This window comes from Pygoscelis adeliae, unplaced genomic scaffold (genome assembly GCF_000699105.1).
Source record: "Pygoscelis adeliae isolate BGI_AS28 unplaced genomic scaffold, ASM69910v1 Scaffold181, whole genome shotgun sequence".
NCBI lineage: Eukaryota > Metazoa > Chordata > Aves > Sphenisciformes > Spheniscidae > Pygoscelis > Pygoscelis adeliae.
The window spans coordinates 3050045-3073482 of NW_008824360.1; the positions used below are offsets into that span (position 1 = coordinate 3050045).

At 40.5% G+C, this 23438-nt stretch overlaps 1 protein-coding gene across 5 annotated transcripts in view; it reads left to right on the forward strand.

Moving 5' to 3' along the window:
* NFIA (nuclear factor I/A) overlaps positions 1–23438 on the forward strand; it is a 246694-nt gene that overhangs the window by 167534 nt on the left and 55722 nt on the right. For 3 of the 5 annotated variants that reach the window (XM_009319810.1, XM_009319812.1, XM_009319811.1), the window contains exons 5-7: positions 1667–1794; positions 17898–17984; positions 19019–19057. In XM_009319810.1, the coding sequence (XP_009318085.1) occupies positions 1667–1794; positions 17898–17984; positions 19019–19057 (254 nt within the window). Of the gene's footprint in view, positions 1–1666; positions 1795–17897; positions 17985–19018; positions 19059–20503; positions 20513–23438 lie in introns of all 5 variants that reach the window. The other 2 variants (XM_009319813.1, XM_009319814.1) reach the window with 1 other exon arrangement.

The following is a 23438-nucleotide window of genomic DNA, read 5'->3' on the forward strand; positions in this document are numbered from 1 at the left end:
CCCAGGGTTCTTTTACGTTTTTATCTCAGTCTGCAGTGCCACCAGCTTTGCAGTAAGCAAGCGCACATGTAAAAAGTCTCTATAGTTTGAATATAGCTGTTGTTTTTATTTAAAAAAAAAATCTTTAAAGAGAGGCTTTTAGCAATAACTTCTTTCAGTTTGCAGTGATTGGAAGAACATTCTACATTTTGCACTTAGTGTGCACATTAAGAAGCTCGGTGACTACAATTCCCATTACACGTCAATTATAAAAACTTTGTGCTCTTTCTTTTTTGCATGTAAACTGTGTACCCTACAGTGCTTATCATTAGCACCATTCTCAGGTAGAATTTAGTTGTGACTCCAGAAGCAAAAAAGTGAGGTTATTAATGTTACTTAAGAGCTCAGTTGTTGCTCTTCTATTCTTCTGCAAATAGCTACCACTGATAAGGAGCTAATTATAAACAGCATGGGTAGTTAATAACTTGGTAATATGTTTGTTTTCCTCTCATTAGGCTGTCCCAGTCAGAAAAAAAAAAATATTCCTTAAATACACAGACTCAGCAGAATTATCAGGCGGTAATTATATTGTATGCACACAATTTCCCCTACTGACACATAACAATTCTCTAAATTAAGGAATGGCCAAACCTGCATTCCACACATACCGCAAGAATTATTCTTCTTGTTTCTCACAAACTGATTTTGCATACCCGCCAGCTCCTACCTGTGCAGAGCTTCGGGTGGGGAGCTGCAGAGAGGCTGCAAGTTTTAAACCAATAGAAATTGCAGTGGAATATTTTATGTCTGTTAAATACGTTCCCCCTACACAGAGGAGCCTGTTCTTGAATGCCTTAAGTCTTAATAGAATACAGATTTGGTGAAAAAAGTGAGCTGACCCAGCCTTGGAATAGTACTTAGAAGAGAAATTCTCGGTAACGTCCCCACGCAGTCTGTACAACTCATTATAGAAAATAGAGCCAAGCTGAGTGTCTTTGGCTTTGGGATCCGCTCCCTGCGGAACTACCAGAGTCTGAGTCAGTGGCCACCAGAGACCACTGAAAGGGCTCTTCTGTCTCCTGAGTCTTTGGTGAGGGAGGTGTGATATATCACAAGGGAATCCTTTAGTACTGACACTAGCCAGAGATACCTGTTGGGGGCTTTTTATGCTTGGTGGCATACAGTTGCAGAGTAAAATGCTTATACTTGTAGGATAACATGAACGTTTGAACCAACAATGGATTCTTCCACCATTCACCTGTCCACGCTTCTTCTTATGGGACTGAAGTCTGGGTTAATTTAATGGCTACGGTTAAAAGATTGAAAATAGAAGTTTGAAAAACGTCCTGCTTTTTGATCTGTAAAAGCCTAACTATTAAAATATATTCTAGTTAAACTAACGCGTGTTTAAGGGTTCAGTCTGGACTCTGTGAGAGATTGTTTTGTATCTCACTGAAGCTTAGTCATTAGCAACAAAGCAAATCAGAAACAAGAAGTGGATGCTGAGAAGTTGGGCGGGCAGGATGGCTGTGCAGGACTCACACCTTCCCCTTCTCAGGGCCCTAAATCTGTTATAGTTTCCATAACCAAGTTAGTCTCAAGCAGGGCTAGCAAGATATGTGCCAACAGAAGTGCCTTTGTTCCTTTCCGTACATAGAGTATTTATTATGTGTTTTTACTTTCTCAGCTCTACAAAACGTCTCAAGTCTGTGGAGGATGAGATGGACAGTCCTGGTGAGGAGCCGTTTTATACAAGCCAAGGGCGCTCTCCAGGAAGTGGCAGCCAGTCAAGTGGATGGCATGAAGTGGAGCCAGGTAAGCCACGGCTTTCAGGAGCCTGAGAACATGATCTCCAGTTGCTCTGTTTTGTTATCAGAATACACTGAATGCTGTATAGAAAGGTGATCAATTCTAAACATCTTGTAACTTCTGAGAAAAGGTCAGTCTAATGAAAATATTGTAGTGGTTTTATTACTCCTGCAGCTGTGAATGTTTCTGTAGTGTGTCACTTCTGTATTTTGGCCAAATATCTGAAGTATTTAAATAATGCAGCAAAAGATAGGTGGTCTTTTTCTGTCAAAACGTCCACATTCAATTCTGGGATAGCGGTGACAATCGCTTAGCAAAAAGCAGTACCTGCCTAGGCTGTGCCCTACAGTTATACTGTTTAAATTAATATCCCTAAACTTATATAAGGTAGAAGGACTTTTCAAGCATCATACAACACTTGAGCTCACTTAGTAATGACTTTTAAGAGACTTACCGAAGGATTTGTTTTATTAATCTGTAATACTATGAAGTGTGATTGGAGGCTTCATATCAAAATAGATATCACTGGGCGTTACACTTCATAAGGTTTAGGAAGCAGCTGTTCTGCCTTTTCTCAGTTAATTTTTGTGTGTGATCTTTCTTGTTGATCATCTTTTGGGTTATGTTATGTTACATACTTAACTGTCTATCGATCACTTATCCTGAGATCATCTAGGTGCTTAATACTATTGGAAATATTTTTCTGGGTCAGTGCTACATGCATAGGTGAAGTTAATGCCTCAATTTTGCTTACAGCTAAATAATCAAGTATTTATTGCCAATAAAAATATCAGAAGTCTTATTTGTTAGATGAAGGCAAGCAGAGCTTTCATCTTCAGCCTCCAGTATTTGAGAGGGCCCTCTAAATAGCCCAAAGGATCTTTCGCAATATGTTTTTTTTTTCTTGCTTGCTTGTTTGGATTTAAAATAGTATGTTTTTGGTTTGTTTTGAAACAACACATGCTTGTCCAGGGCACTGTGTATAATGAATTATATACAGCACAGAAAAGTAAATTCAACCTGAACAGCATTAAAATCAGTTCTGTGGGCACTTGGCCAGCCACCTATATCCTTCATCATGTAGGAAACATACCCACAGCTTTCTCTGGAGACCCTGTCAAACAGCTGTCCTTTACAGCATGCCCAGAAAGTCACCAAATTTGGGCTATTCCAGACTGGGAGGGGACTGATTCCCGTGCCTGGGAGCCCTTGGAGGATCCCCTGCCAGCTGCCCTCTCTCCTCTAATGAGGAGGAGCCAGCTTGTGGGCCCTTATTGACTGCAGATGTGGCACTTTGGCAGGCGGAGAGGGTGGACCTGCAGGCAGACAAGTGCCAGGCTCCCCGTGACTGCCTTGCTGCCACCATCCCCAGGGCTCTGGTGTTTTCAGTGAGGTGTCCTGCTCAGTAGACACTAGGGGCTGTTTCCTCCATCAGCTCCAGGCTCCAGATGATGTAAGGCAGAGCTTCACCTTGTACTAAACTGGTCTACTCATGGAGCGGCAAAAACACGAACAAAAGCTCAGTGCCCATAGAAAGGGAGAGATCACAACCTCCTCTGCAGACACAGATGGCTAAAAGCTGACTGGGTCACTGCTTCTACATCATTGTCAGAGTAGGGGCTAACTCCCCCCAAAGTTTGGGGTACTCTTTGTTAATGACAAATGTTCTCCATTTGTGCAACATCCAGAGGTTGGCTATTAATTTTGATGTCACTTCTGGTGGTTTTCCCCACATGTGGTCATCACCTCTGTCTCATCCAAGTCCTGGCTAGATGGTGGCACTGAGCTGCTGAGCTGGACAAGAGAAGTATCTAAAGCCTTACACCTCCAAAGCACTTCCGCCACTCTTGACACCGCTGGGTGCTCATCATGAAGAAGCACAACTGCCCGTGTCAAACTTGCTGAGGTGCTTAGAGAGGCAAGAACAAGTCAGAGAAGAGAAGGTTATTCCTTCCTCATGATCTTCCTCACTTACTACAGAAGAATCCCAGATTCTGCTTAGTCTTGCCTGTAAAATGGCAGAAAATCACCTTGCAACATCAGGGACTCAAGCCAGGTACCAACTAGATATAGCTCAGATTCACCAAGCTATCTATCACTGTCACAGCTGTGAAGAAAAAGAGCTTTATCCTGCCTGCATGGTATGCACTTTCAAACCATCTTTATGCTATATCCACGCAGCCCCACCCCAATACTTCTGCCGTGGCTTTCCAGCAGCCTCTCTGAATTCATTGCCTCAGCTTCTGTGTAAAACAGGGTCACTGCAAGAGCACGGCTGGCAGAGAGATTACCTAAAGAGCCACAGCTCATCAGTGGTGAAGGACAAAACAGTACTGAAGTGTCTTTTGATGCCAGGGTGACACTGGCACAAGGTGCTCCCCGCTGAGGGACACATCCTGCTGTGGTGCTGTGCACAGTTCTCTGCCTTACCTCATAAATCACATGTGGGTCTGATATAAATGTCTGGCCCTTTGTATTTGACATGGGTGCTTTATCTCCAGAAGTGTAAAATGTTTTATGTCTTCAATGTGGCATCTGCCTAGAAAATATACTGGTCATCTGAAAGCCCTACAAATTATGTTAACGTCCCATATTACCCAGTGACTTGCCGCAGCGTTCCTCTCTGAGAGGGGAGCTTTGGACCCTGGACCTGTTTCAGATTCATCCGTTCCGACGTCTCTCCTGTCCAGAAAAAGCCCTTGCCATTTATTTAATCTACGGTCAAAATGCGGGCAGTTTTAACATACAATAATCTCTGAGCTTCAGTGTTTTGGTTTTTTCTCAGTGAAATTCGCAGTAGAAGTTTAAAGACTAAAACCGTCTTTTTGTTTGACTTGGCATTTCTTCCATGTGGTTCATTTTATGCTGCGTGGGATAATGCAGGTATCAGCAGTGCAGAATGATGCTGGTTCTGAAGGCAGGATGAAGTTTTATCCTGTGCTGGCAGACTAGCGTAAGCCAGGTTTCCAAACTCCATAATTAAACCCTGTCCTTTGGGTTACCAGCCAAACAACGGGAGGAGGAAATCAGACCAAGGAAAGGAAGCTTAGACTTGTCTGTGGGATGGCTGTTCTGGCTGGGAAGGAAAGTTCAGAGAGGAGCCAGCAGCCAACTTCCCAGCCCAGTAGGATCCACACCAAAGATAATAATATATCCTTTGGCTTTATTGCCTTTGAGTAGATTGCTTCCTCGCCGGAGATTTAGATTTATGCAGAGATAGCTTCTTGGCCTATATGCCTTGACAGGTTTATGGGAATGAGAGGATGAATATTCTGTCTGTGTGTGTTGCATTTGCTTAATTCTGAGGTGTGCACATGAGAAAAAGTGGGGACTGTAACGCAGGAGCAGATGTGAAGCACCCGTATGTTTATGCACATGTAGAGACAGAGGGAAGTGCTCACGGCACAGAGACTGTGAGAGGGTTATAGTGAAAGATGTTGCTTGGGACAGTGCAGGGAAATTAGGTCTGTGTGAGGGTGCAGTTGGAGAAATGTCGCACTTGAAAGAGAGCACAATGTAGAAGAGAAAGGGAAAATGAGAAGACAATTTTAGACCATACAGAAGGGAAAAAGTATATAGGGGAAAGAAAAAAAAGAACAAATGCCAGGAAAACAAAGATTTTACTTCCTAGAAAGGAAATATGAAATGGAATATGTGAACTCCTCTTACAGAAAGAGAGCACTCCAGGCAGAGGGTTATTTACCGCCAGCCGTGACTAGTCGCTCTACATCTGTCTCCATTTTTTTCTCTTGAACAAATTCCCTTTTTGGGTACTTTCTTCCTGCTTTGCTTCCTTGTGATTGCCCCTGTAAGTGGTCTTTGGAGGGCAGGCTGTATACTCAGAACATATGTGCAAACTGGCAGGAGAACAGAAGAGGACAAAACCACTCTGTGTGCTATTTAGATTAGGCAGTGGATGCTTCCCCTGTGCCTACTCTTGGGGTCTCCGCTGCATGCAGAATACAGGCTGCACCTATTGTCCATCCACAGTCCTTCCTCTGCGCTTTTACATCGTGGGCCCCTGAGGCTTGGAGCACCCTGACATCTTTCTCACGTGGAGACTTTGCTGGGTGTAGATCCTACATGCTTCACCCACCAGCAACATGACCTTTCCATTCATGGCATTTCAGACCCATAGTAATGAGCAGAGGACTCAGCCTTGTGTTTTTTACATCTAGATACTTGCAAGCAAGGATGTCGCACTCTCCTTATACGTCAGACGTGACAGCCAAAGCAAAAACCAACATTAATTCCATGTTCCTTGTGCTATACTCCTTGAGTCTTACATCCATTTACCTGCACTCGAAAGCTCCTGGGGAGCTCTCAGGCCTAAAAAGGCTGGAGTCTGCCAGAAAAGATGAATTTTCTTTCACAACAGGAAGGCTTAGGAAGTAAAACAAAGCAGACATGTAGTAAATTACTTCTGCTTTTCAAATACCTTTTGCGGTATCCTCCTTACCATTACTTTATCTCAGCACTTTCAGTACATAACTCTTGTTAACTGAGAAGAAGGGCAAGAGAGGATAAAGATGATGTTAGTAAGAAAATAAGGCAACATCACACTGGCTTTGAACTCATGTACAAAGCTGGCCAGTGTTCAGTTTTGTGGCAGCTCTGCTTGTAATGGGGGTAAGCCATAATTACAGGTATAAGGTTTTTAATTCCATAATAAGAGAAGATTGAGTTAATGTATATCAGTATTCCACTTATGCATTTTTTTAATGCATTCTCTTGATTCAGTCCAGGAGTAATGTTCAGATTGTGCTCTGTCAGTCATTTTGTAGTGTAGCATATGGATGGTATTTGCCAATTCTACTTCCATTGTATTTCTACAGCGTGGCATGGAAAAAATGTTTAAGATACAAATTCAGAGTATCCTATTAGTTTCTTTACTTAGGTCATCCTGGTACTTGTATTTCCACAAGTTAGTTTGGTCCCTAGAGGACAGTAATCCCAGGAAAGGTACATGTTTGTACTCCTTGCGCTTCTTGAGATATCTGAAGGGACAATTAGCTCTGCTTCAGTTGTGGTCTTGACCAACTTACTGCACTGCACCCGTTTGCAAAATGGGTGGAGCTCTGTGGTCCTTCCACTGAAAGACTGATGGGGCTTTTCATACCATGGTCATCCACCTTCCCTTGCTGTAGTTCCACCCTGGCTGTTTTGCTGCCGATCATGCTGTGCTAGGCTTTTGTGTGTCTTCACCTTGAAAACCCCAGGAATCAAATGAGACTTTCAGAGCAGAAACCTTAAGGAATTAGTAATAACACTTGCACTGCATGACTGAAAGACATATTTACAGTTCCAGAGGCTTATGAAGTTGATAATACTATATGAACCTGCAGTAAGCTACAGAGCTCCCTGTTAGACTGCTGGACACGTCTTTGGTAGTAAAGATGCTATTAAAGTCAGCCTCATGATTGCTTGCTGCACCACTCAGGCTAGTGCTGCTCATTCTCATGCCACCATCTATGGGACTGTCTGAAAATAATTTCTGAGCAATTTCTATGCAGCTGAGGAGCTGAGATCCTATTTTGGAGTATTTCCCTTGCAGTGACAGTGATCCCTAACTTAATTGTACCATGTCTCTCCCCATTGCTGGTTATGGAACAACCACATGCAGGCAACCGGTCCAAACTCTTGTTTCAATAACCCTTTTCTTAAATCTGGCATCGGCTTTCTTCTTAGCAGATTCTCAGCACTCAAGAAAACTTCTTCTCCATATTTACTAAGAAACTTTTATTTATGCCTTACGCATCAGAAAGACTCATTCAGGCATAGATCAGATGACCACAAGAGTTTGTTTTCAAAGTCTGTTTGGAATTATATCTTGGAAACGCCAGAGAAAGTGGTATAAGGGAGATCCTAGACTGTGTTCTTAATGCATTCTTTATGCCCTAAACACAGTTGTTGCCTGGCACTGCTGAGAAGATAAAATATGTACAGTATGTTCCAGCATCAGTGATGCAGAGTGCATCTGATCTGTCCTCAGGCAAAAGGTCTATGGGCTCATCAAAAGACTTGACGCCATCCACTAACTCAAAGCTCAGAGAAGTTTCCAATGATTGTGCTACATTACTGCCAATGATTCAAGGGACTGACTGTAGAAAATATGATGAAAAACATGAGAACCATGTATTATACAAAATAATAGAAAAATAATCCCTTTTTACTGGGAAAACATTCAACTTCAGACCTGGAGTATTCAATATCAAATAATTCACTGGCACTACCTTTCAGTGACTTGCTGTGGTGGGCAGTTTTCACTGGATCGTAACTAGACACAGGAATTTCATGACCTTTATTAATTTCCTTAAGCTGAACTGTTTGGATACTCATAGACCTATTAAGAAAGACAAAACCAAGGAAATGTCTCTTTTCCTTAGACCAGAGGAGGTCTACATCCAGGATCCCTGCCAATTACATTTACTCAGTATTTCCCAGATGTGATATTGTCTTGCCCTCCAATTCTCAGTGTGTAAAGAAAAGTCAGGCAGCACACTCACATAGCCATTAAGATTGTACCTGCCTTGTGCAGCAGCTTCATTACATACCTTGACGCATCTATCAGCAGGCACCAGTGCCATTTTTTCCTCCATTGAACTTAATATCTTAAGACAGTGGGAACATTTCACAAGCACAAAAACCTCCAGCCCACGGCATAGTTTGGCTCGTCGAATGGGAGGTCAGAAACAGATCATGTTTCTCTGGTGGCCGGAACATTTTGGTTTACAGCAGAGAGAATTTCATCAGGTTAATTTGTGCTGTTAAGCTGAAGAGATGCCATGAGCAGTACAGCAGACAGAACCTGTTGCCTCCCAGGTACATGCAAACTTCCACTGTTCATTTTCTCTGAAGAACTTTTTCTGAGCTTTGTTAGACTGTATACTGTGACTAGGTCTCCTGCTCCTGTTCACCCCATTTCCCCGTTCTCATTCAGACCTGTGCTTCTTCTCATCTCCAAGGCTTTATACACAGTTTCCCACATTTCTCCCCACTCTTACAGTCTTCCAACATCCTTGTTCTGCCACAGCCGAGAAGCAGAGCGTGCTTGGGCCTGTGATACCTTTCATGCTTCCATTACTGGTACATGGAATTAAATATGGCCCCATGTGCACGCTGCCACCTAAAAAGTTGGTTTCAAGTGAACAGGTAGATGCCCGAAGCGAAACGTACGATGGGAGCATACTTCAAGGAACTCCAGCTACTGTAGAATACAGAGCTTTTCTTAAATGTCTTTTTGCTTTCACAGAGTCCATGTGTTCCCTTATCCCTGCTCTCTGCATTACAGTATCCCATCAAAACACAAGCTGCCCAGTGGTTTTCAAGAACATAAGATTTTTCTTTTCTTCTAAGAGCAATAACACTTACCAACTTTTACTGAAATACCATATCAGCTCCTTGTCACTGGCAATCTACAGTTCCTGCCGCTAAAAGTTTAATGCATTTACAGGAGCACTTAGGCATCAAGACTTTGATATCACAATCTGTTAGTCACAGGTGCTACATGATAGGTTTGTGTTAGCACATTATAGATCTTTTATCAGATACTGCACAAAATGTGTGTGTTTCTCTGCCAGGCAATCAGAATCAGACTGCTGCATAGTTGATGAGTTACTCACCAATATAAGTTGTTGTTTATTTTAAACAGAACTTTTTCAGAAATGCACCTTAATGGATAACTTAAACTCTAATTGGTCAAGGCCAGCAAAGATCAAGAACTTAATGTGAGCCAGGAAAAATGCAGCAGGTTAATAGTGGTGCTTTGAGCATTGTCAGTCTTTTGCAATAGCATTCATCAAGTCAAATGATTAACACTGCTCATTTGCTATAACAGACATAGTCATTTTGACAGCAAATTACCAGTGGATCAATAGCTCAGCTTTTCTTTGGCAATTCACGTAGTAGCATGAGACCTGTGACAACATGCCATGCTGCTGGCATTACTGTCTCAAAATCATGGAAGGAAGTTAGAGGTGGGGAAAGAACTACTGATTGAAAAGTCAGTTCCGATTGAAAAGTCCTAGATGTTTTCACGTCCCTCAAAGGCTCCTTTTTTTCCAGATGCTGGACAACACAACAAATTTGGCCCTGAGATTCAGCCTAAACTGTACTTTCCATTTTTAATAAAATTAATAATCCCATGCAAGTGTTAGAGCACATGCCTCAGCTTTGCTGTAATCCCCTGAGGAAAACATCCCTTCAGTATGGTCCTGGAGAAGTCAGTCAGTCAATGCTGTGGCTCTGCTTCTTGCATCTAATTCCAGATGTCAGGAAATGCATCATTTAAAAATGGGTATGGAGCTGTAGGAGTTCTGAGTTAAAAAATGCAGAAAGTGTTTCACTTCAGATTTCAAATTAAAGCTGTCTTTTCGGCTGGCCTGGTGCTAGCATCATACATACATACTATTTTCACTGACTTTAATGACCAAGTTAAAAGCAGATCCTCTGTGTGCTGTGACAGCCGTAAGACCACCTGAGCTGATCTTTGGCTCCACACACAAGTAGTATCATCTAAATAATTTTTCAGATTGATAGGAAAGATTTAGTGCATGGAAAACTATTCCCTGACAAAGGTTGGAGCATGCTTCCTGATGATGACAGGATTCCTGGGATGGGAGTGTATTGGTAGTCCATGGACCTAATGTTTTTCAGATGTCCTTGCTGGCTGAGCCGTATTCTGCCACCCATTCTGTTTAACATATACATATAAAGCAAAGACAGTGATATGGTTCGTGCTTCACTTTTGTCACCAAGTGAAAACTATAAGCTTCCTCGGTATTGGGACAAAAGCAGACACTTTCTACATCTTTTCAGAGGTGAGCTCTGAAAGCTCAGGAATAAAGCTGCCGAAGGACAGAAGCACTCTCTGTTTGAATATAGCTCTGCATTTCTTGCTGATTTGGAGTCTGTCAAACATGAATCTTTGTGAGCTCCAGACGGGTCTCCTCTGATGCAGTTATCCTTGAAGATCATCTGATAGTGCAGCATAGGACTGTTTAATTGCAAAATGGGATTAAACACATTGAAAGTATTTTACCTGTCTTCCAAAAGTTGAACTAGTTTTCTTGTTTGCTTCTGGGACCAATTCAGGATGTTGACTTGGATCTATAAACTCTTCTATAGATTAGATCTTGGTTAGGAAATGGACTGCATTCCTTTCATGTGCTGTCTTAGCAGTTGAGATCAGCAGACTTGCTTTTTCTAATGTGTTTGGGAAGCAGAAGCAATATTTTATCTCCTGTGGTATGCTGCTGGTACAGAAATGTTCAGGCTTATTAATTCTTCAGGACACAGGAAAAGTCTTCATCACCTGTGTAGGCAGTCATGGGAAAGGACCCACTGCAAAGACTGCATTGAACTTTTTATTTTGGATGCAGCTGGAAAATATTAGTAGTCTTCAGAGCCAATATACAGTACATATTGAGAGCCAGTAAATGATGCATATTATTGCAAATTCCTGTGCATTTCTGCATTTTATAAAACAGATAACTAAAATACTCACCTAGCCAGATCAGTTCCCCAAGGGATGCACATTTCCAAGTAGAGGACAAACCAAAAGCATGGAAGAGAACACAAATTAGCCAAACAGAATGGCTAAGTGGTTGAAACAAATGGTTTTAGGATCACTGAGTAAGGACCATGACCTCCTTTTGCATCAGTCAAGGCAACTGTGAAACTTTGTGAAAGAAGCTCACCGCAAAACAGATGCTGGGCTATCTTAGGTAAATAAATTACCAAAAAATAATAATAAAAAACTCCCTTACACATTTTACAAAGCACAGCTGTGTAAATATTGCATGAGACAGGGGAGAGGGGGAGAGATGTAACATACACCCTTTTTTATGCAGAAGTTCTGCTCTCGGCACTGTTTATTAACATTCCCAGTACAACCATCACTCCACTCCGTAGCACACAGTGCGGCTACTGTACTCTGTGCACACGTTTTGATCTTTGCTTTAGAGGAGAAAACAGGCTTTATTTTAAAGGAAGCTTTTTCACCCAAAGTTAAAATGTGCAATGAGAGGTGTTAGGGGACAGAGAGAAGATGGTACAGGACCGGGAACAGGAAGCAGACCGTATTACATCTCTTTTTTTCGTTTCCTTTCCCACACTGTATCTGCCACGCTGACTTTAGATGTTCCCTTGGTTCTGCACAAAGTGAGGAGCAATCCTGAGATCTTAATTTCACTGAGCTGGATACCTACTGCAATTTTCCTGTTTCTCAGCTGCCAGATACAGCACATTCCAGCCTACAAAAACTGTGGATCTGCCCACAGAGAGGAAAAAATGGCTCTTCTCAGCTAGACTGAAGGCTCACCTGGCCCAGTATGCTGTCTCTGACAAGAGCTGGTAGTGGACACTTAAGGAAAGAATACAATAGCAGGACAGGCATCCAGTGATGCTTTTCAGAGCACAGCCTCACAGATTTTGGCAGGAAACAGCTTGGTTTCATGAGCCAGAGGCTCTGTTTGCATCTTTGTGTTTGACAGCCTTCAGTGGACTTTTCTTTCAGAGATGTGCTCAGATGTTTTTAACCTCTTCTTTATTTTAGCCTCCACAACATCCCGTGGCAGCAAATTCCAGTTTTACTCGGTGCTGTTTAAGGAAGGACCACTTCTTTTGTCTTGTTGCCTGATCATTTTGCTTGATGCTCCTTAGTGTTTTTTTTACTGCCAGAAGTAGTGAATAAATCATTCCCTGGTTACTTTCTTTCAAGTTAAGTGCTGCCCCAACACTTTGACCGCAGCAGTCAGTGAGCATAGGAAAGCAGAGAAATCTGTCTAGCAGCCTGTTAGCTCAGGTAACAATTTGGCTGAGTGGCTGCAGAGCCATCCTATACCTCCAGGAATGTATATGTGCTGTGATAGCAGCTGTGTTGTTCACCCAAAGTGGGTAGTCTGTGACCTTGACCCATAACCCCAGAGCTTATGGCATGAATACAGTGCTACTTTATACAGCTGAGCCCCGCTGGAGTGACTGTAAAAAGGACGCTGCAGCCTAAATAAGGGATGCTGTTTAAGTACTCTTAGTTTTCTTTCATTTTCCAGCTCCACAAAGACTTAAACTTCAGCAGTGTCTTCATCTAGTGTGTATACTGGCTACAGTTCTATTCTGATTTCACTGGTGTCTTGCTCAGGGGAGAGCAGGTAATCCATAGCATCGTCCACCTCCTCTTGCCCACACTGCTCTTACACAGCCTGCAGTCCTAGTGAGATCATCCCTTCTGCTATTCTCTTACATCAATGGTTGCTGCTATTTTTAGCGTGATATACACCAAAAAGCATAACATAAGAGATCCTGTTGCTAAAATTAGCTGGAAAATTATAGGCTGTTTTACTGTTTTGTGCACAGTCTTCATTTGCCTCGCTGGGATTTGCGTGCAGATCTTCAAACCCCCGAAAGCCAGCCAAGTGAGATGGTACCTGCAGTCCTCATGTCCAAGAGCAGTACTCTTGAAAAGAGTGGGACTATTTTATATCAGCAAGGGCTGGAGGCAAAGTCTTAGGTTCCACCTATAGGAGGGAAATACATTTTATTTTAAAAGTAAGGATTTACAGTCAATGAGATCTGAAAAATATAAATGTATGGACTTTTCTTTGTACTTAGTGTAACGTCCCGTTTTATTACAGCAGCCCACGTTTGTCTCCAGGAGTATTATCTGTGATACAGTATGCTAATGCACTACCTTGCTCCAAACAGGAGAAAGCACTTTGGATGTAGTCCAGATTTAACGTAGGGCTTGCCTTTGCTGTTAACCGAAATAACAGCAAATGAAAGTAAAGAATCATCCTGACTCTTCCTCTGAACTTGGCCAATCCTAGGTGTGAGGTGCATGTTTGAACCAAAGGGTAGTGGTCATTCCCACTTGTTTCATGACTCCTCTGCCTCACTCTGCCCTTACAGTCCTTACAATCTACATCTCTTCCATTCCTTGAGTGAAAACCGCTCGGCCACACCTAATCTAAACGTGCTGTGCAAGGAGCTGCTTCTGACTGTCAAAGTAAAGGTTCGACATCTGACATCAAAATGATTCCTGAAAAGAGTCCTGTCATCCAGGCGGAATTGCAAATTCTGGCCATTTGGAGATTTTAAAAATTAAAAGATCCCCAAAACAGCTGTATTTCTTATGCAAATCCTTAGCCAAATGGGAACTTGTAAGTATTAAATAAATTGTTTGCCCTCTGTTAAAAAATGATCATCTAGAAACCCAATAATTTGGGGGGGCAGGTTTTAAGCAGGCAAAGCAGTCTTACAAACAACATTTCTCCCGTGTCCTGTGAACTATTGTGCTATTGTGATTTTACAGTGCTATTTCTCTACTTTTGCAGGATTTTTCTCTTTAATGTTATGTGGAAAATCCTGAACAAAAACTGGCACTTAATGCAGAGTAAACAGTGGCAGTGACTGAATAGAAACCTGATGTCAAATATACAACCACCTTGGGAAAGTCAAAATCTATTGCTTTCTCATCTCTTCCAGTTGTTGCCTTCTTAAGTGTATTATTCATAAAATTAGTGATTTAAAAATGCATAGAAACATTATTTTTTATATTCATAGCGTCACTTTAAAAAAAATGGTTTAAAATCGATTTGCTGGCCTCTTGGGGAAATGCTGTAATGTTTTTGGCTGTCTCCTACTTTCTGCTGCCAGCTAAAAGTACCATCTGGCTTGTTTAGGGCCCTTTTCCATATCAGGTGCTTCCAAAATTCTCCCCAACCAGAGGATTGTTTCATTGGGTTGCTTTGCCTGCTGAGGCATGTGTCCTGGGCTGGGAATCCTACTGCTTCTGTTCCCTGCCATCTTGCTGACGGTGGTGTGTGTATGTTTGGGCACAGATCTTGCTGCCTCTCTCCCGAGGACATTTGCATCATTGTCAGCTGCACATATTAAATTGATATGCAGGGCTCAGAAACACGTATCCCATCTTTTGTCCCTTTGTTTGTGCAATTGTTGTGGTTTTAATTCTTCTTTGACACCTGGAATATCACAAAGCTGCTGATAATCTGTTGGCTACTAAGGGAAATGACATTGATAGAAGGATAATGTGTGTCAGACTTATATCTAGATAATTGCAGACACACCCCAAACCCTCGCAGCTCAGGGAATGAATATCCTAAATCCATTATTAATTTGGAGAGTCGTATGTGGCAGTTGGCTGCGGTGTCATCTTCTCACTGCAAGAGTCACTTGCAAGGGATTTTAAAAGGCAGTTTTGGTTAAGTCTGCATTGCTGTGTCTAGTTATGCCTAATATGAGTCAATTTTGGTGCGTTCTTGCTGCCATTTCGTGGTGGTGTGAGGAGCTGTAACAAAATGGGGTTGATGTCCTAACTCCTCACCGAAGGAAGCTTCCCATGTGCCTTCTCCTGCACAGGCATAAGATACCAAGAAGATGAGAACTGATGCACTATACGTGGTCCCAGTTGACAGTGACACCTCCTCCTCAGGATTCTTTGTTTTTCCAATTTGCTGTTTTACTTAGAAATAGAAATCTACCCCTCAAAGGATTTATGAGTAGATTTGAAGTATTGTAGTTGCTAAGTATAGACTCTTGATGTGATCGTATGGAAAGATGGAGTGTGTTTTGAAATAGATACTGCCGTAAGCTGTCTTGTCCTATTTCTAAAATCATCTGTGCCATACACTGCTGACTTTTCCTGTCCATCCATTAAAAAGTGAATTATGAAGAGTGCTGAGACAAACAGATAGTAGTTTAACCTTGTTAGTAAATATCAGGTGGCTGATATATACTGCTAGAATGTTACATCACAGCCTTTCTCTTCAATATAGGTTTATGAAATTATCTTGTTACTATATAAACTGCTTTCGCTGTGTACATTCTTCCAGAGGTTTATTGTTCTTTGTATGTTGGCACAGTAGCATGACTCTGAAGAGTCAGTTCATGATATGGTGAATTTTAAAGACTTGGGAGATGGCCATATCTATTTTTCAGCACAGGAATGAAAGCTTTTTTTTTTCCTAAGGTATTAAAAGTTTCAAGAGATGTGCTGAAATGAAAAGGAAATAATAACTAAAGACTGGATGAGCAGTAGTGCCTCAGACTACTGACTTTGCTTGTTTCCCCCAAAATCTTAATATTGTAAATACAAGTTAATATTTTAAATCAAATAAACATGTTTTGTGAACTAGTAAGATACTTGAACTATATCACACATTATTCATTTATTTTTGTGTGAGTGCAATAAAAATTTTACAAGCTGTAATCTTGTTCTTTTAATAGAGAGAAAACTATGCAGAATATGTTGCTTAGAGTATTAGATAAGCTACAGTGTGTTAATCAAATATTTTCGTGATATGAGGGCAGTTGAGAAAACAGTACAATTTTTGCTAATGGCACTGGTAAGTAAACGGATCTATCATTACATTGTCATGAAAAGTGACATTGAGCAGAAACACCCTGCCAATCCCTAGAAGATAAGTATTTAATGTAATTAGACAGACACTGTCTCCTTTGTTGAACGTAGCATTAATCACCCAGAGAAGTCCAACTTTATATGAAATGGCTTTTTCTGATATGTCTTTGTATTAGAAAGCTTCTTACATGGTTTTGTCATGATGATATATTTGAAGAAATGACCGCTATAGCTATACGGTTTTCCTCATGACATATCTGGCTGTTCTGTGTTCCATAATATTTTTTTTTTTTATTTAGCAGTGTTACATTATATAGTCATGACTTGTTTCTAAGTCTAGAAACCTACACGCACTTGGAGCTGAACTTCTTTGAAACAGTTAATGCATTCATCTTATGAAATACAAAAGAAACACAAATAGCTTCCATTATGTTCTTCAATTCTTCCTATGTGGTGTTAGCACAGGTTCATTGTTATGGCATAAGCAAAATGTTTCTGGCCTCAAATGCTAGTTCATAATATCACACAAAAATAGAACTTCTTTCTATGAAAATCTCATTGTTAAATTGATGAAAAATGTTGCCCCCTTCCAGAATTCATTGGCACTACATTTTTTTTTCTCCTCTGTTGCTTGTAATTTGTACTGTGAAATGCTTTCTGGTTATGAACTGGTATCAACTTGAATCAATGCACAGCTGTGTCTTCCCACCTTCTCAGTGGTGCAGAGGGCTTTGAAGGGAAAGAATAGGGTTTAGTCAAAGATGACAGCGGACTTCACCGAGTAACAGGTGGAGGTCAAGTCGGTTTATTTGTTGGGATGAACAGAGCGCAGAGATGAAAAATCTTTGCTATAATAAGGTTTAGGAAGACAATGCTGACTAGTCTAAGCTTTGATTCCAGCTGACAGATCCTGCTCTAGTGTTCATTACTTGATTTCACAGTTCAGGCAATTTTAAGAGGCTTAAAATTATATTTCTGCTCTCCTCTATAAAACTTTTCGATCACTTTCTAATTTTTGCTTTAAGTAAAGTTATAGGGACTCCCTAATGCATCACTCCTGCCTTTAGACTTTTACAACGTCAATATGCCATCAAAAATGTAAGGATAAGCTTTTTTTTTAGACCCCTACTTTTACTGATTCTTTCTATAAATGAAGTAAAAATTTCACATGTGGGCACCAATTCGATTAGAAAATTAAAACTTCAGAAAATTCCTCTGAAAAGTGGATAGTAAAATAAGCATGATGCTTAAGAAGTCACTGTTCCTGTGTGGGCATACAGGATTTTTATGTTACTGGTAGCAGCATTAATGAAGCTACGCCACCCCAGTGTGGTAAGTTTCAGTCACCAAGTGCCGGTGAGCCATGCTCCATCCTGAAAGGGAGTCACAGCAAGACCCCAGATAATCAGAGCAGAACGTCCTGACATTGTGTGGCGGTGCTGAGACTGCGATGACCTGTCAGCATCATTGCGTATCAATGCAGCATCACAAAGGGATAAAAAAGGGCTGAGCTGCGAGTGTGCAAGTCTCTCCTAGGTTAGCCTCCTGCCCTTCCCCTGTGCCAGCTGCTGGGAGGGGAAGGTAGGCGTTTCTCCTTTCCCACCCTTTTTCTTCCACCACCACCACCACCTGCTTCCTACCTGCTGGACTGGGCAGAATAGGAGTATCTTTAGCCATTTGCTAAAATCTTCCCCCTCAGACTTTCTATTACTTCTGCATTCATTCTTTGCAGGAAGAGGAAACTCACTGGTCAAACCCTTGGACACCAGAATAGTTGCATGCAGTTTCCCAGGGAGCCAGATAGCTCTAAAGCTTCCCAGTGAGTGACAGTTTCTCTCTTCTATTCTTCTGCAACATGTGTTTTACACATATACTGAAAAATGTTAATATAAATTTACAGCCAGATTCTTGCTTTAAAATAAAAAAAAAAAAAAATCTCCCAAAGTATATACACTTAGAGCACCTCAGCACACATGTCACTTTTTTACGTAGGAAAAAGTGTTGGATGCTCTTATACACATAACATCATTGGGCTTGAAAGCTGTTAGCTCATTCAGAGTTAGTGGCAAGAACACTGGACTTGCCAGCAGCAAACTGTGAAACCTTTTTTGCGTGACTAGTAGAAATCTCATGGGGGTAGAAATCCAAAAAAAGGGGAGGAGGGGGGTGTAAATCTGTGCATTTGGATTCGAGTATCTTCAATACCATGATATCAACTTTGTCCTAGAAGTCCTTGAATCACAAATCATTGGAGGCTGGGAGAGTATTTTGGAGAATTACCACTGTATGCTTTCCCTGGTCTTTTACTCTTTTCTAGGCATCCATTAGTTACCACTGTCAGAGAGAGGATATTGGGCTAGGTGGATCCCTATAATCTGATATGGCATGGCTATTTTTCTGTGTTCCTAAGCTCATGAGATCAAGTTATGTAGGATTATTTCATAATGCCAGAGCAGCAGTTTCTGAGGTTCGACAAAGCTATCTAGCAAAGTGTCTAATAAAAGAAAAATTCTGTCCCATACTGTAGTTTTCTTGGTCCAGTGAAGCAGCATCCTCATGCATACAAATAAAGCTACTTCTGATAGCTCCCTCTGTCCCTTCATTTTTGTAAGCTAAAGTGCCATTTTCCTTTTTACAGCTTAATTGAACCTAAATGCACCCATTTTCTGCAATGTGGTATTTTGGTAATTTTACTATTTGCTCTTAAGTTTTCCCTTAAGCAAACTGAAAGCTTCCCCTTTATCACTTCACTGGGCCAAGATTTCACACAGTATCCTGCTTGCTACAAAATATGATAGTGTTCTCTCTCACCTTGTTTCTTTTTTCTTCTTTTACTTTCTTTTATAAAATTAGGATATCTAAGAAACCCCGAACACCGCGGAGCACTACATGGTGGGTGTGCTTATTCAAACAATGCCAATGCTCTTGTTCTCGGTGCATAGACATTTTGTGTTGGTTGGGGGGATGTACCAGGTGTCCCTCTCGTGTGGGTTCTCCAGTGTCTAGTAAGGAGAGAACTCATGCCGAGCACTTTACCAGAGTGACAGCACTGGAGGGAGCACTTATTTGTTACCTCTGCCCTTCCGATGCCTGTTTTCATGAAACAAGCAGGGACTTTTTCCTTGCAAGCCCTCTGCCTCTCTGTCAGATGTGTTTTAAATTGCTCGGTAGATGAGAGAGGTGTTGGGCAGATCACGCAAGCAGACCTGCAGGCGGCATGGTCATACACGGCTCCTCTGGAAATGATACCAAAGCCAAACTGCTGTGCTCTGCCTTCTCTGCAATGGAACATTTTATTTTTCCCAGGGGTATTCTTTGTTCCTCCCAGAATCCTAAAGTCATTGGGAATGCAGAAAAATGAGGCTGATTTCACCTATCCAATATCACCTGCCTGAGAACCGATCTGTTGGAAAGCAGTCTAAGTCTCTGCTGCCTGGGAGCTGCCAAGCCTTCCCCAGGAGCTGCCGGTGGCAGGTCCGCAGTGCCATTCCAGCGGGCCCTCACCAGTGTATAATTGGCAATGGACACTTTCCAGTAAAAGAGCACAGCAGCTGTAGGTCAGCTACAAATTATTTTTTGTGTTACAGAGAAATGAGATGACTGTTCAGTCCTGTGACTGTCAAACCTGGGCAGTCATATGGTAAGAATACCAAGAACCACTGGATAGCAATACATAACAGTTCCATGAGTACACTCTTGACCTGTCAAATTATAAATCCATTTCAGTTTGGTACGATGCACATGAATTCAGTTTGCAACTCTTTCTTTCTTTGGAATAATGTATAAACTCTTCACCTCAAACTGTGCAGAAATCAGGTGACTTTACAGCACATGGTAAATTACCTGAGCTATTTTCAATCCTGATCACAGCTCTTTTATTAATTAAAACATATGTTCAATGGCAGCATATACCGATTAAGTCTTCAAAACCAATATTAACACCAAACTTAGTCTTGTCATCATAAAAGTCGTTTAAAAACATTACCATGCAGTAACTGAGGTCACAGGTCAAAAAAATCTGCATATTTACCCATCTCCATCTCATGCCTTTGGCATTTAGCAGCCATCATTGTTATATATAGCCTGGATAGCCAATGATCTTTTGATGACGTACAAATAATGAGCAAATGATTTTTGAGGAAATAAAAAAAAAACCCAGAAAATTTGACTCCATCCTCTTCAGTTACTAAAATTCCCTTTAGTATCACTTGCAATTTAGCATCCATATGCATCTCAGGAAGATATAGTTGAAACATAAATCTATTCTGGGTCTTTTACTTGCAAAAATATCATACCTCAGCTATAATCATATGCAAAGACTTTTTAGAGGGCTTTGTAAATGCCATCCAAATTTATGATGGCATTTTTTGCCTTACAGCTATAGATGTTCCATCCCCAAAGCACCCACATAAAGGTATATTCTCCTATGGATGGCTGCAGTTTGTCCCTGCTGCTATATCTAATCTGCCAAGTGTGCTGAAAAACTCTCAAATAACATTTGAAATGAAACAAATGTAGTCATGAATTTTAAATTATGAGATGTCTAAAGATGTCATTAGAATTTTTTTTTTATTCTTATTACAATAGATATTTATACAATGCAAAACAATACTGAAACTAACATTAAATCAAAGGGAAAATTATTTTGCTGTTTATTACACTTCTCATTAAAGTTTTCAAATATAAAACTCATGCAATTATATTTTGAAGAAGTTGGTAATATCTTGACTACTAGTTTATTAGGGACAACAAAGCATGAATGAAGGCCAACTTAAGAGATCTAAAACAATCCAGATGATGCTGTAAACATAGATGCAAACAAATAAGATAATACACTTTATGGGAACATTTAAGGCAGATTTTAATGGGTAGGGTTTTAAAATAATGATGAATCTTGTATTGCACAGTTTTAAAATTCTGTAGACAGGATTTTCCATTGGTATAAACTGATATTTCTCCTTTGTAAATAGAGCAGTGCTCATTTACAAAGGAGAAGTTTCAACTTCTTTTTCCTAAGTGACATCAGAATTTTGATTCTAACTTGAATTATCATTTTTGGCTAAAAATTGCTGAGGAGTCCAAAAGCATTTAAAACCTAAAGCCATTGAATCCATTTAATGCGCCTTTGGCACTTCTCTCTCTCAGTCATTTTTGAATGCTCTGGTCCTCATTTTAATCAATCTCTTTTTATTAAGTTCTTTGGCTCATTTACTTGTACGTGCATTTGCTTTATTTTATTTGGAACATTTCTTTTGTAGTGTCTTGAAAAAGAGTTGTGACATTTCTTTTGGATAGCTTCTTAAGTATCTGGCAGTCACCTATGATACGATATTGATGGGTACGGATAGATTAGTTCTGTTTTCCTGATGATCTGTCAGATGTCGAGTTCTGAAGAAACTGGTTGTGTGTGTTGGTGATGCATATGCAGTAGTTTGATAAGTTGATAGAGGGGAAGCTTTCATTTTTCTTCTATAAAATCACTGTTTATTAAGCTGGATTTAGTCTTGTGAAGCAAGGTACTCACTGGCAGGTAGTTAATCAGTGATCATGGTAACTCAGAATGTGACCAGGGGAGCAAGTATCCATTCAGAACGTAGAAATTAAAGAGCACTTCATTAGGATAAGTGAATTTCCATCTGTGTTGTATTTTGTGTATACTGGAGCAACGAATACGGTAAACTGATGGATGGCAGTTAGTGTGATCATATCTCAGCTGATGACAAATAAAGTTTGCTCAGCACTAAGTAGAACAGGCTTACTATGATTGACAGTAGTATAGCCATCAAAATTTCAAGAAGCTTGAAATTAAGAATTCCCCAGAAAAAAAAACAGCTGATCAGCATTTCTGTTGATAACTGATTTCAGTGAAATTGCTAGAATAATTTGCACAGAAGGATGAAAATTCCTTGAAAAATTCTTCCCATATACCATTTTTTTCTTCAACAGCCAACTTGTTTTTCTGCATCATCTATTTGTTCTGCATGTTGTTGAGTTCATGGTCCACCTGGTAATATCCGAGCTTCTGTGATTCCTTTTCATAGTGCCCCTTGAGAATGAAGATCCAAATCATATTTCACTCATAGCTTTTGTTATGAAATCTTCATCAAGAGTCTAGTGGCAGAGAGCTACTGGGAATATTGGGGTAATTATCCAAAAGTCATCTTTGGAGATGAATATTAGCTGGTCTACCAATGTGGCTAACTTGAGATGGAGTTATTGTTTAAGATGTGTGCACTCAGAATAATATTAGTAATTAATCAAGTGAAATTGGATGGATATACAGAATAGATACAGATATAGATATAGATTTGGAGAGAAGGGGAATTGTTCTCCTCTTGAACTGCTGTGACTGCATTCACTCCATCAAAGTTAATCCTTATTTCAGTACCTCTCTAAGTAAGGTACATAGGTATATTAATAGATATTTATTTGTTCTGGGAAGCATTTGTGCATTCAATTCTCACGCATCATTTTCTGGTCCATTTAAATATATATCAGCCTCATACATGAAAATTTGAAGATCTTTAGCTGTACTCAAGGAGGACTCTTATGTGGTGCGTTTCTAGTACTGGCAAACATAAGGAGGTAGAGGAATTAAAACCATCACAATGCTCCAGTGCCCCTTAGAAGATGAGGAACATGAAGTATTCCTGAGCATTCACTGATTAAACTTGGGCTGGAGGTTTGCGAAGTGCAGAGTTTTGGAAAGTCTTACTGCGGGACTTCAACATCCGTGCAATGGCTCCAGTAACCAGTCTCTCAAGGACAAGGATCCCATTTTCGCTTGCATTATGCATTGAGCAGAAGGGTGTGATGCATGATGTGGAATGAACAAAATAACTTGTGTGTTTAGGGAAATGCCAAATTAATGAAAATTCAGAAAGCTCTAATGTTGAAAAGGCACACAAATTCCTTGATAGAAATATAATGCTGCTAACAGTTTCAAGATTATTGTTGTCTGAATTTTCTGCTTATTGTGTACTGCAATTAAAATTCTTTTCAACTGAAAAACCAATGTCAAATTAATATTTCCTTTTGGAAAAAAATACGAAAGTACACATCTTGTTCCATTTAGCACCATCATGGTCTTTGATCTTGTTCCTTCTGTCCAGTGAAAAAAATGGATTCATGTTAATGGGAGCAGGCTAAGACCATATATGTTTGGCATACATATACTTACACAATCACATGAACACAAGTACAGTAAGTTAAAGTAACACACCCACTCAGACTTCCATCTGTGTTTTATGCCACAAATCCCTTTATTTTCTTT